The following is a 12,495-nucleotide window of genomic DNA, read 5'->3' on the forward strand; positions in this document are numbered from 1 at the left end:
GTTTTGTTTATTCTCAATCAATCACCATTATTCTTCGACAAAAAAAAAATTTTGTTACCTTGGTCAGAAACATCGATGTTTGGAAAAAAATATCGAAAATCGATTAATCGGCCGTTCAAAACATCGATGTTTGGGCATGAAAAATCGATGTTTTTCGATTAATCAACAAACAATCGCCCATCCCTAGTCCAAAGCCTCCAAAAAGTATTCTGGGGGATTTCTAGTGATTTCTTGAGCGCAACCAAAATGGCGGCTGGCGTTCATCAGTGTTTGTTGTTTGTCTAACGATATTTGCTCCAATTTGTTATTTTTTTGTTATTGGAGTCGATTTCGAGGACTCAGGGAGTGACAATGTCGAAGGCTAAAGTTCCAGCGGAGTGGAAGAAGCGGGTGAAATTGGAGTACGTGAAGTTGAGGGAGAAGAAGAGGGATAAGCGAGCGGATGAGGTTAAAATCGCGTGGAACCAGAACCGGAAAGTTATGACGGGTCAGTTCGATCATTTCATTGTTTTTTTTAAAGGTATCCTAGTATATTTACATTTTGGTAAAGACTACACCGTAGATGCAGCCATTTTCAATCGTGAAATCTCATGAATATTGAGCGTCATTCAAATTACATTTTGCACAAAGATATTCCTTTTTTTAATATTCGTTGTGTATAAATAAATCATTGAAATTGCTTCATCTTTCGGAACTTAATTTTTTTAGGTATGAAATGGATTTCTGGTAAAATTCTGAGGAATTTTTATGGTGGAAAATTGATTTTTTATAAATTATTTATAAAAATGATCGTAATTTTAAAAATGGCAATTTTTTAAATAGATTTTTAAAATGTTTTCTAATGGTTCAAATCATTTTCTCATAAGACTGCGTGATTTCGCACCTCTAGATTAATTATTATGGTCAATACTAGACTGCTGATTGGGCTCAAACTCAACCAGAATGTTTCTATTCATATTAAAATTCGTTCACAATTTATTTCAGATTTTAATCTTGAAAATTCTAGTTATTTTTATACTACTTTAAGAATATTCTGAAGGGACGTTTGAGAGTTTTTGGCATTTGTAGGAATAAATTCTCCAATTTTTTGAATACTCTCTGCCCCCCCCCCAGAAAACTCAGGTTCAAGAATTATTTTGGAATTCCTGACAGAAGATTGTTCATAAATTAAATTATACTTAATGAAAAGAAATTAAATTATGCGTTGTGCATAGTAATTAAAAAAGATATCAATTATGAAAGCAGAGCTTCTCGTTACCGAGCAAAAGCGATGGGCCGACGGCAAGGCCATGTGGCTGGCAATGCAGGATGTTCCGGCCCACGTATCCTGCATGAAGAAGGGAGAGGTCACGAGCTCGGACGGAGATGCCCAGAGCTTCCCTGTAAAAATCATCAATGCTGTCACTCCAATTCCCACGATGTACACGTGGGCACCGATACAGCAGAATTTCATGGTCGAGGATGAGACTGTCCTGCATAACATACCGTATATGGGAGATGAAATACTGGATCAGGATGGGACGTTCATTGAGGAGCTCATTAAGAATTACGATGGAAAGGTGAAGTGAATCATTTTATATTCCCCTCAGTTTTTTCGAATGAAATGTTTTTCATTCGGTTTCCACTTTATGACTGATATTTATTTATTTTATTTCATTCTATTTGCTACAATAAACTGTCTTTCAGGGACTGTGCCCTATGGCAGTGGGAAATACATAGATTTCGCATTTTTTAAAAAGTGAATTAACGTACGCAAGAACAAAAATGAAAAATTCCGTTAGTAAATACAAAACAATTTTAGCTTCAGTTTACGAAACCTATTCTCATGCTGAATTGGCTTATTTTTTAGGGCTGACACAAATTCATTTCAAAATGTTCGTGCAAAACAAAGAGGAAACAGGAATATTCCTTCTATAAATTTTTATGAATGATTCAATGAGATTGCTGTTTGTCTACCATTTCAACTATTCGCTACTCAAATACACGAAATAAATGTTTCAAATAAGAATTCATATCCAAAAAATTTCTAGTATCGATTGAACTTCAAATTTTGGAATTATACTCATTCTCATCTCAATTGAATTTTTATACTGTAAAATAAAATTGTATGAAAAGAACTTCAACTCTTCAGCCATTTGCAGTTATTAAAAACAATTTTACTAGTTACTTAAATAAAATAAAATGATTAATAACATTTTATTAATTAAATAAAATATTATTAATTATTTTATTTTAGTACCATTATATTCTATTTATTTATTCTATCATTTTATCAATTTGCGTAACAAGTAAAATCATTGAAATGAAATAAAATTGTAATCTAGGTTCATGGAGACAGAGAATCTGGTTTTATGGATGACCAATTGTTCGTCGATCTCGTGAATGAGCTAGTGAAATACGAGAAAGACGACAAGGAGAAGGAAGCCCCGAGGAGAACGAGGGACGATAAGGAGAAGAAAGAGACCGATGTAAGGCCAGAAAAGTCAGATGAGGGAAAGGATGACAAAGACACTCCACGTTTCCCCTCCATGCAGGTCTTCAATGTGAGTAACAAAAATATCACCGAAGAGACGTCCACTACCCTCGATGTAAATCAGGTGAATAGAAACTTATTGGATTTATTTCTCAGGCCATCTCGAGTCAGTTCTCTGACAAAGGGCGGCCAGAGGAGCTTCGCGAAAAGTACATCGAGCTAACAGAGAGGTCTGATCCCAATGTACTGCCTCCTGAGTGCACTCCAAACATCGACGGAGTGAATGCTAAGAATGTACCCAGGGAACAGACGATGCACTCTTTTCATACTTTGTTCTGCAGGAGATGCTTCAAATATGACTGTTTTCTGCATCGTAAGTTCCTTCTTTTTCTGGATTTTATGATGTTGAGGTATTTTGGATATCCCTATTTCTGGGATAAATTAATCAAACGTAAAACACTGAAATTTATCACTTTTGGAATTTTTAATGCAAATTTAATGGAGTTTTGGAAGAATTGAAACTTCTCCATTCTTCAAAATTTATTCTTTCAAATTCTTGAGGAATTCTTGATTGAATATGAACAAAAAAAATTTTGATAGTTCAATGTTTGTTCGTTTTTCTGTTCTAAAAAATGCAATAAATTGATGGAAAAACTTGAATTTTAAACATTAAAATTACACACTTTTGGGATTTTAATTGAATAAATATCAAAATTCACAAGAATCTGGCAATGTCTTCTAAATTGTAATTTTTTTATTACTCAAGATTTATTACAAGAAAATCCGATAAAAAATACCAAATTTTGAAACATGCCTCCATTTTTCTATTTTATAAAAATGAATTACTTTGAAATCTTTTGGGATTTTTAAAGCAAAAAGTGTCAACATCCTCTAGGATATCCTCAGAATTTCCACACAATCGAAACTTTTCTATCTTCCAAGATTATTCTATCCATTACTTGAAGAATTCGATTAAATACGAGCAAAAAAAATTCCAAAATTGTAATGTTAATGCCTATCCCCTCTGTACTCCCATATTAACAGTAAAAATATTCTGATTCTTGATTTATGAAGCAGCCAGGGGAACGTCACCGCAAGGTAAAAGATTGCCTTAAAAAATGTCAAATTATTTTTTCTATAGCGCAGAGTCATCAAGGATTCATCTCCACAATCATAAATCACTCATCGTCCCATCGACTGTTCATGAAACGTTCATTTATCGTTTAAGGATATTTCTAGCGGTGTAATGATATTTCATTTCCACAGGGCTTCAAGTTTGTCATCCTGGGCCGAATCTGCAGAAGAGGAAGGGGCCTGATCTCAAACCATTTTCGGATCCCTGCGGCACTGAATGTTACATGCATCTGGTGAGTGATAGTCCTCTCATTTCAGTATTTTTCATCACTTTTTTTAAGTAGCTTTATCCTTAGAAGAAAGTTTTTCAGTTTATTCAGCCACATTCATACCCTCTCGGGTCTTTACATTCTGTTCCTTATTAACCTTATTCCCCTTATTAACTGTGGAAGATAAAAATAATCAATACATCATCACAAAAATAGCAAGCACAGAAGAATAAAAAAATTGGGTTGATTTTCAATTGAAAGATTTGTAAAAACTACAAACAATTACCCGAAAACTCGAGGAGATTCGGAATTGTAATTTTTTTTACTATTTCACTGTTTTATTGTCATTTTCGTTTTTATAATTAAAAAAGTTTAAAAATCATTATTTAATCCAGGGTCTTACCTGAAGACAGGGATCGTCATCAATCATATTATTAATGTTAAGAGTGTTCCAGCTTAAAATAATAAAGGTTTACTTATCTTCATTAAAATTTGAAGAAAAAAATTGAATAATTAGTAAATAATTTTAAACTTGATAAAAGGATCTTCGATTAGTCAAATAATCGTCAATCTTCCGAACTCAATTATTGATTGATAAAATAATTCGGAAATTAATTTAATAATTAAAAAATTGTTGAGTAATACCAATCAATTGACTAATTCAAAATTTAACTTTATTTAAAATTTATCATTAAGCTGAAAATCTGAATTTTTTGCTGAAAGTGTGAAGAAATAATGACAAATATTGCCACTTGTTTCATTTATACTTTTAGTTGAAAAAAATTAAAGAATGAGAAAATTCTTATGTTTAAGGCCTCTATAATTAATTTCAATAATTTAGACATGAAAACAATTTTTAGAATTTCTTTTTTGTGGAAACATTCAATGGCTCGAGCTGTAAGGTTAGAGCTACTTTAATTCAATACTTATAATTCATTACTTCAATTTTTTCCATCAAATCAAGGATGGTATAACTGGTTATTCGATAGGAATATTAATGTATGAGAAATTATTTGGTGCATCGTAGGAAGTGAATTACTCCGTGAATTTACAGGAAGGAATGAAGGAGAAATTGGCAGCTCAGGCAGCTGACAATAAGGACGAGGAGGGGGATGATAAACGCCCTCGTAAAGTTCGTAAACAAGCGAGTGTAGATTCTGGTAATGAAGCGAGCAGTGAGGACAGCAATGACAGCAACAAGTACAGCCAGGGTGGTAGCTGTCAAGGTAAAGACCAGAAATCATTAAAAATATTTAATCTCAAAGTGAAAATACGTTTCAATATTTTTTAATTGAAGATATCCAAGTACTTGGCTATTCTCTCACTAGTGAAATGTTTTTATACTTTTGCAGTTGAACATCAGAGCTCTCATTTGAGCCCCATTTGACCCTAAGTATCCGGACTTTAGAAAACATTTAAAAAATCTATTATAAAAATGGAAAAATCTGCAGGAAGATTGATGAAATCATTAAATAATTGCAGTTTTTTAAAATACGAGCATTTTCTATAAATTATTTATAAATAATCTTTTTTCAATTATCGAGCTCTATTCGTCAACATCAATTAAAATTTAATTCAGTACTAATTTTTAGAACTTTCGAATTTTTCCAAAAATCGAATTTGTTTTCAAGATAATTTAGATAGCATTATTCTTTCATTTGATTTATACAAGAATTTTCAGAAGAAATCTAACAATAGATTAAAGTAGAAATATAATTCAGTTGAATTAAATAATATAAAATGGCTATTTGGAAGAATATTGCCAATTTTTTATAAATAAAAAGTGGATTAAATGAATTATCGTTTCTAATTTTTGCTTTTAGACTTCAAACAAAACGTGAATCAAGACTCAAAACCCGAGGAAATGGAGGAAGAGCAGGCCCAGCCTGATCACCAGAGTCCCTTTACCCTCCTGGGTCTCGACAAACGCGTGAAAACTGAGAGCGAATACTCCTGGACAGGCTCTGAACAGAGCCTCTTCCGAATCCTCCACAAAGCATTCCCAGGTAACCCCTGCGCCCTCGCGCAAATAATGCTGACTAAAACCTGCCAGGAGGTGTACGAATTCGCTCAGAAGGAGGAGCACGACATTCCAGCAATCGAGAGCATGAAGGACTTCACTCCACCCAGGAAGAAGAAGAAGAAGCATCGTCTCTGGTATGTAAATTTTTTTAAGCATCTCACTGTATTCGTTGTTAATTTCCCCTTTGATCTGTCAATTTTCTTTAGATATCAAGTTGATAAAAAATTAAAAACAAAACTTATATCCATTATTTAACAAAAATAATCACTTGCAGTACAGAAAATAATTTTAATTATGAAGTTGCAGAATTAGGAATTTATTATTTAAATTTGAAATGATTTAATTAAAAAAATCAATAATTTTTTGGCTTCAATTTCCTGATTGTGAGTTTCTTTCACTTAAGTTTTTCATTGAGAAAATAAAATTAATGGAGAATTTTATCTTAAGAAATTTTTATCAGGAAAATTAATCAGTTTTCCTCTAGACAATATTTCTTCTTCAAAATTCAGACGAATTCCAATGCAAATCCAGTAAAAATATCCTCAAAGGAATATTTAAAAAAATATTTTATGACATGAATTTGATATAATTACAGGTCTATGCACTGCAGAAAAATTCAACTGAAGAAGGATTCAGGTGCCAATCACGTTCACAATTTCGCCCCCTGCGATCACCCAGGCAGAGCTTGTGACAATTCTTGTCCCTGCATTCAGGCCCAGAATTTCTGCGAAAAATTCTGTCAATGCAGCACCGAATGCCAGAATAGATTTCCTGGATGTCGATGCAAGGCACAATGCAACACAAAACAATGTCCCTGTTATCTGGCTGTCAGAGAGTGTGATCCAGACTTGTGTCAAACTTGTGGGGCTGATCAGTTTCATATAACAAAAATTTCATGCAAAAACGTCAGTGTTCAGAGGGGACTGCACAAGCACCTGCTCATGGCACCCTCAGACGTCGCTGGATGGGGCATTTTCCTGAAGGAATCAGCTGCCAAGAATGAATTCATATCCGAGTACTGCGGTGAAATCATCAGTCAGGACGAGGCTGACAGGAGGGGAAAGGTTTATGACAAGTACATGTGCAGTTTTCTGTTCAATCTTAATAACGATTTTGTCGTTGATGCCACGAGGAAGGGGAATAAAATACGATTCGCCAATCACTCGATCAATCCTAATTGCTATGCAAAGGTAATGATGGTTAATGGAGATCACAGGATTGGCATTTTTGCCAAACGGGCGATTCAGCCTGGCGAAGAGTTGTTTTTCGATTACAGGTGAGTGTTTTTTCCATGTTGATTGGTCATTTCTGGGGTAAATTGGAGTTTTAAACGATATTTGAATGACATTGTTGGGGAATTTCAATTTCGTGGGGATTTAATCAGCTGCTCAATGGTGAAGAGAATTAATCGATTGGAATTTTAGAGTTTTTGGGGAGTGGAGGGGGTCATTGAATTTATTTTAATGAAAAATTAACAGTGATGAAATGCCGAGAGGTATTTTTTGCTGAGGAAATTCTCTACATTCTCGCTCTAATTTCTGTTATTAATAATTCACAAAAAATCGACTCCCGAATAACATAATGAGAAATTATAGTGAAATGGGTTCTAAGAGTTCTCAAAATTCCAAGAATTTCTTTGAAAAATGAATAAATCCATTCTAACGAAATGTCGAGATATATTTTTTGTTGAGGGAATTCTCTACATTCTCGCTATGATATCTTTTATTATCAATAATTTATGAAAGATTCTGATGAAAGGTCGACATCTAAACATTCAAAAAAATTAATGGAATTTTCTGTATTTATCTTAGATTTAGAGATAGGAATCAAATGCTGCACCTGAAATTCTATAATTTACTAAATTATCTTCACAATTAGCATTTGAACTAATTGAATTTTTGAATTTTTCATGAAAAAATCCACTCCCAAATAACACAATTACAAATTATAATGTAATATATTTTCACATTTCTCAAAAGTCTGAGAATTGCTTGAAAAACAGAGAAAGAGTGAAAAGCTAGAGAAGTTTGCACGAGACCTAGACTTTTACTACAAAAATATCGGGCTCTAGAAGCTGACTTCAATTTCCTTATTCAAACACTTCATGTAGAAAAACCATTCTAATTTCCATTGCAGATATGGACCGACCGAACAGCTGAAGTTCGTCGGGATCGAGCGTGAGATGGAGTTCCTCTGAATGGAATAATCAAAGCACACATACCTTCATCCGATACTGTAAATACCCATTATTCACTCAATCAACGATAGCCTTCAATTACCTATTTGTCAGTCCATGAACCTCGAAAGTTCCGACAACATATTTTATCTTATATTCCTTTTTCATACGAGAATAAAGAACAAATGGATTACAAAAAAAATTACACGTGTCTCCTAATTTATGGAATTGATTAATTAATTTATTTATTGCATGTTGATACCCCAGAGCATTGAGCCAATTATAAAGTCGAATTATTACATAAGATATGATCAAATACAATTACATAATTTACAAAATTCATGGCAACAGCAAAATCAGCAAAATTCAAAAGTTGACATTTTTTTAACTGAATAAAGTTCATTTAATTCAAATTAAAAAAATTATTAATCTACTTTTAATTCATCTGATTATGCTGAAGAATAATTAAGACCTCTTACTCCCATTAATTTACAAATAAAAATTTCGAGAGAATTAAAAATTAATGAAAATTATTAAAGGGTCATCTAAATATACCAAAGGAGTTATTAAAGAACTCTTCGAGAGAGAAATGTTCACAAGAAAATCTAATGCGGGGAATTTTTTTCTTTGATATCATCATTGTTAATACAGGGTCAAATGATTAAATAAAAAATAATCAAGTATAATTACATAATTTACAGTCATTTATTAATTTCATAGCAGGATCCATAAAAATTCAAAAATGGACATTTTTCTCTAAACATTTTACTTTCTTCATTCGTTCATTCATTCCAATAAATCTCCATTCATCAATGAAACGCTCATTTGTCCCCTAATTTATAAAATAGCTAATTTGAATTAAATGAACTCTCTTCAATCGAAAAAAAAAATTGATCCATTTTTAATCTGTCTGCCAATGCTGAAGAATAACGAAAACCTCTCATCCACTCACAAATAAAAATTCCGATGGACCTTTCGCAGGCAAATTTAATCCAGCGAATTATTCTCCTCTAAAAAAAATCTTCCCAATTTATTAAAAAAAATAATAATCCAATGAACATCCGTAGAGACCGCGAAAAAGACCCCCACACCTGCCCAATAATTGCAACCTTAGATCCCGCCATCTGTTCTCCCCACCCAATTAATCAACTAATGAATTAATTAATTACCCCAGCTGTAGCGCAATAATACCCACGACACCCGACGCATATCTCGTGTCATAAAGCGACGCAAAAGTCGATAAATGAAACAAAGAAGATGACTAAAAAAGGGGGTTGAAAACATTAACCATACGTGCGACATAAATTGAGTGGAAATAATGCTGTGCATGCTCATTTTCATTAACACCCTCGGGGCCACATTTTCCCGTCAATTTTTTTTTGCTCTATCTCTTCCACCCCTTCCTCTCTCCCCCTCCCCCCCTCCCTCCCCCGTCCCCCGCCCCACAGCCTCTTTTATTTTTGCCATCAGTTACGGTGAATGCAGTATGGCTGAGCTTGAACGGAGCAAGCTCCACGCAGTATCAGCCACCAGTTGCAGGCGCCGTGCGGCCGAGAGCACGCGCGCGTAGAGAAGAAAATTCTAATGCTCAGATTTTGATATTTTCGGGCGGGATGAGCTTCAAGGAGCGAATTAAAAGCGTTTGGGGATGATTTAAAAGAAAAAAAAATATCAGTATTTTTTTGCGTTGAAAACAACATTGAGAGCTGAATAATGCTTTGCGAGGTTTTTAATTAATTCGAATAGAAGGAAGATAATTACCTGGAGTGAGAATGGAAAAATATGAGATAGGATATTACGATTGTGATTGCGGAGGTACTCTATGAAGCTTCGCTTATTTCGAGCGACGAGAAAACTCGGTCAACAGTCCGTCGCGTGTTAAAGTACTTTAGATGAAGAGACGAATTCAGGTAGTGGAATTAAAAGTGGAATTGAATTGATTAAATGGGGTTGTTTTGTGGTGTCTGGTGTGGGTGAGTTTAAAGGAAGTTGGAGACACTGAGGGACGGGCGAGAGGAATTCGAAGGAGGTATTCAGGAAGTTTGAAAAGTTCAAGTTCACATGGATGAAGAAGGTAAGAGATTAATTCTGGAGAAGTAATTTATGTTGGGAAATTGCGTTAGACGAAGGGATTCGTAATTAACGTTGGTATTGTGTTTTTTTTATGCGCGTGGGGGAGAATGGATTAAAGTTTTCAGACGAATGCCGTCAGCGGGGCTTTCTTCGGTGAAAGGGGATAGCGCTTTGCAGCATGATGCGGAACGAGTGGAGTCCGTTCCAATATAAATATTACAAATATTACATTATTAGAGTCAAAAGCGACGAATTCCTTTGGAGATTCATCGGTTTAATGAATATTCACGGGAAGATATTTTGTGGAAACAATGGATCGAAGAAGAAAAAAATGTGCAAAATGACCCATCGAAATCATATCGCTAATTTATCAGCAAAAATAGTCGCGCTATATGAAGACAACAGAAATTTTCCGCTAGTATTGAATTCTTATGTTGTGGGCACGTGATTGTCCGCAATTTGTTCGATGGCAGTATAAAAAATAGAAATAGCTACTAATCCCAGAGTACCGCACCCCATTCATAATTCAATCGTCGAAATATGACATGAGCACGTGCTTGGACTCCCGTTTTATTCTCTTCTCCTTCGTGACGTGCGACTCATCAAGTCCACGCGTGTCCCACATTCAAAGACACATCCAAGCGTGACACCAGCCTCTCGTGAAAAACGTTGGCCTGTCGTAAGGGATGACAAGTCGAATTTCCCCCCTGGTGACAGTCGGATGATTATCAGGGAAATTGCACAACCCCAGGGCTATAACCATCTTGCCCAGCATTTTTTATCGTTTTTGTTGCTTTGGGGAGGAGGCGGTGATGGAGGGACTGAGGGTCAATCGTGAGCACTCGTATTGGCTATTTCTGAGTGGGCATTCATTGTTTTGAGCGAGGGATCTACGCTAATACAGATTTTACCGAAGAAATTCTATCCAATTCTGATTGAATATTAATCGATTAAATTATGACTTGCGATTTCCTAATAAATATTTGGGGAAAAAATCAACAGATTTTTATTTTTCTATATTACTGATAATTGAAATAGTAATAAAAGAAATGATGTAAGAAAAAATTTCGTAGAAAAATCTAGTGAACTCGCTAGAAAATTTTATTTGATTTCTATTGAACGTTCTTTTAGTTTTTAAGAATTCAATTTTTTCAATTTTTTATATAGCTTATTCTATTGATATATTTTTTGTATTTTTTATTTTGATTTTTATAATGAAAAATGAAGGAAAATAGAGCGGAAAAAACTTTGAAAATGCGTGTCGAATTTCTACAGATAATGCCTTAATGATAAAAGCATTATAGTATTCAGGAGCATTCGTGTTGACAATTTCAGAATGGAAATTCATTGTTTACGTCGAGGGATCTACTCTCAGATACATTTTCTCTGAGAAATTCTATTCAATTTAAATTGAAAGTTGATCGTTTAAATTATTTCGTGCGATTTTCTAATAAATATTATGGGGGAAAAATCGATGGAATTCGATTTTTTCTACACAACTTATTTTATTGAGATATTTTCCGCAGAAATTCCTCAACTACAATGTTTTTTAGCGAATTATTTTAATGAAAAGAGAAGAAAAATAAAATGGAAAAAACTTTGACAATTCGCGGCGAGAAATTCCTACAGACAATGTCTCAATGCTAAAAGTTTAGTAGTCGTAGTATCTTCATTGGTTCCTCTAAGGGAAATACAAAGGAAAAGTTTTAAAGTAATCACGAGTATCCGTGTTGACTATTTCAGGATTGGAATTTAGTGTTTACATCGAGGGATCGACTCTAAGACACGATTTTTTCTAAGAAATTGTATTCAATTTAAGGGAAAAAGTCAACAGATTTTTAGTCTTCTAATATTACTAATGATTAAAATGGCAGTAAAGAAAACTCATGGTTTACCATAACAAAAAGATGAAATCACGGACGAAAAAATTTAATAGGAAAACCTATCGAATTCGTTAGAAAATTCTATTGAATTTCTGTTGAACTGTTCTATTAGTTTTCGGACGATTCTATTAAAATGTTCAATAGAAAATATTCAGTGGAAAAAGTCAATAGAATTCAATTTTTCTGTATAACTTATTCTATTGAGATATTTTCTATCGAATTTCCTCGGCTTAAATTTTCCAAGTTTTTTCGTTTGATTTTCTTGATGAGAAGAAAAGAAAAATAGAATGAAAAAAACTTAAGAAAATTTGAGTCGAGCAAATTCTATAGAAAATATATGAAAAGAATAAGTTATATAGAAACATCGAATTCTGTTGACTTTTTCTATTGAATGTTTTCTATTGAACATGTCAATAGAATCAGCCAAAAACTAATAGAAAGTTTAATATAAATTTAATAGAATTTTCTAACGAATTCGATAGGTTTTTCTATTAACTTTTATCGTGCGTGATGAAAATTATTAA

General features: G+C 33.7%; 2 protein-coding genes across 5 annotated transcripts in view; both read left to right on the plus strand.

Annotated features, from left to right (window-relative positions):
* The first annotated feature begins 247 nt into the window (after window positions 1-247).
* LOC107046807 (histone-lysine N-methyltransferase E(z)) lies at window positions 248-8,210 on the plus strand. 4 transcript variants are annotated; one of them, XM_015269516.1, is made up of 10 exons: window positions 248-487; window positions 1,246-1,559; window positions 2,325-2,543; window positions 2,630-2,846; window positions 3,548-3,571; window positions 3,740-3,840; window positions 4,871-5,042; window positions 5,640-5,973; window positions 6,435-7,115; window positions 7,976-8,210. In XM_015269516.1, exons 1-10 carry the CDS (start codon window positions 352-354, stop codon window positions 8,034-8,036), a joined length of 2,259 nt encoding a protein of 752 aa, XP_015125002.1. In that variant the 5' UTR covers window positions 248-351; the 3' UTR covers window positions 8,037-8,210. The 4 variants fall into 4 exon arrangements, with proteins under 4 accessions (XP_015125002.1, XP_015125003.1, XP_015125004.1 ...); XM_015269517.1 differs by having other exon boundaries at window positions 3,749-3,840; XM_015269518.1 differs by lacking the exon at window positions 3,548-3,571.
* Window positions 8,211-9,521: 1,311 nt separating this feature from the next.
* Window positions 9,522-12,495, plus strand: part of LOC107046806 (adenylate cyclase type 2) — a 36,044-nt gene continuing 33,070 nt past the window's right edge. The window contains exon 1 of the mRNA XM_015269515.2: window positions 9,522-10,089. Within this exon, the coding sequence (XP_015125001.1) occupies window positions 10,077-10,089 (13 nt within the window). The 5' untranslated portion in view covers window positions 9,522-10,076. The remainder of the gene's footprint in view (window positions 10,090-12,495) is intronic.

The sequence above is a fragment of the Diachasma alloeum genome, unplaced genomic scaffold (genome assembly GCF_001412515.2).
Source record: "Diachasma alloeum isolate Michigan unplaced genomic scaffold, Dall2.0 Dall_scaffold_02004, whole genome shotgun sequence".
In the NCBI taxonomy this organism is placed as follows: Eukaryota; Metazoa; Arthropoda; class Insecta; order Hymenoptera; family Braconidae; genus Diachasma; species Diachasma alloeum.

Coding starts and splice junctions, on each gene's coding strand:
- LOC107046807 (XM_015269516.1), top strand. CDS start 352: ATGTCGAAGGCTAAAGTTCCAGCGGAGTGGAAGAAGCGGGTGAAATTG. Junction 2,544..2,629: donor CCTCCATGCAGGTCTTCAAT/GTGAGTAACAAA, acceptor TTTATTTCTCAG/GCCATCTCGAGTCAGTTCTC. Junction 3,572..3,739: donor CAGGGGAACGTCACCGCAAG/GTAAAAGATTGC, acceptor TCATTTCCACAG/GGCTTCAAGTTTGTCATCCT.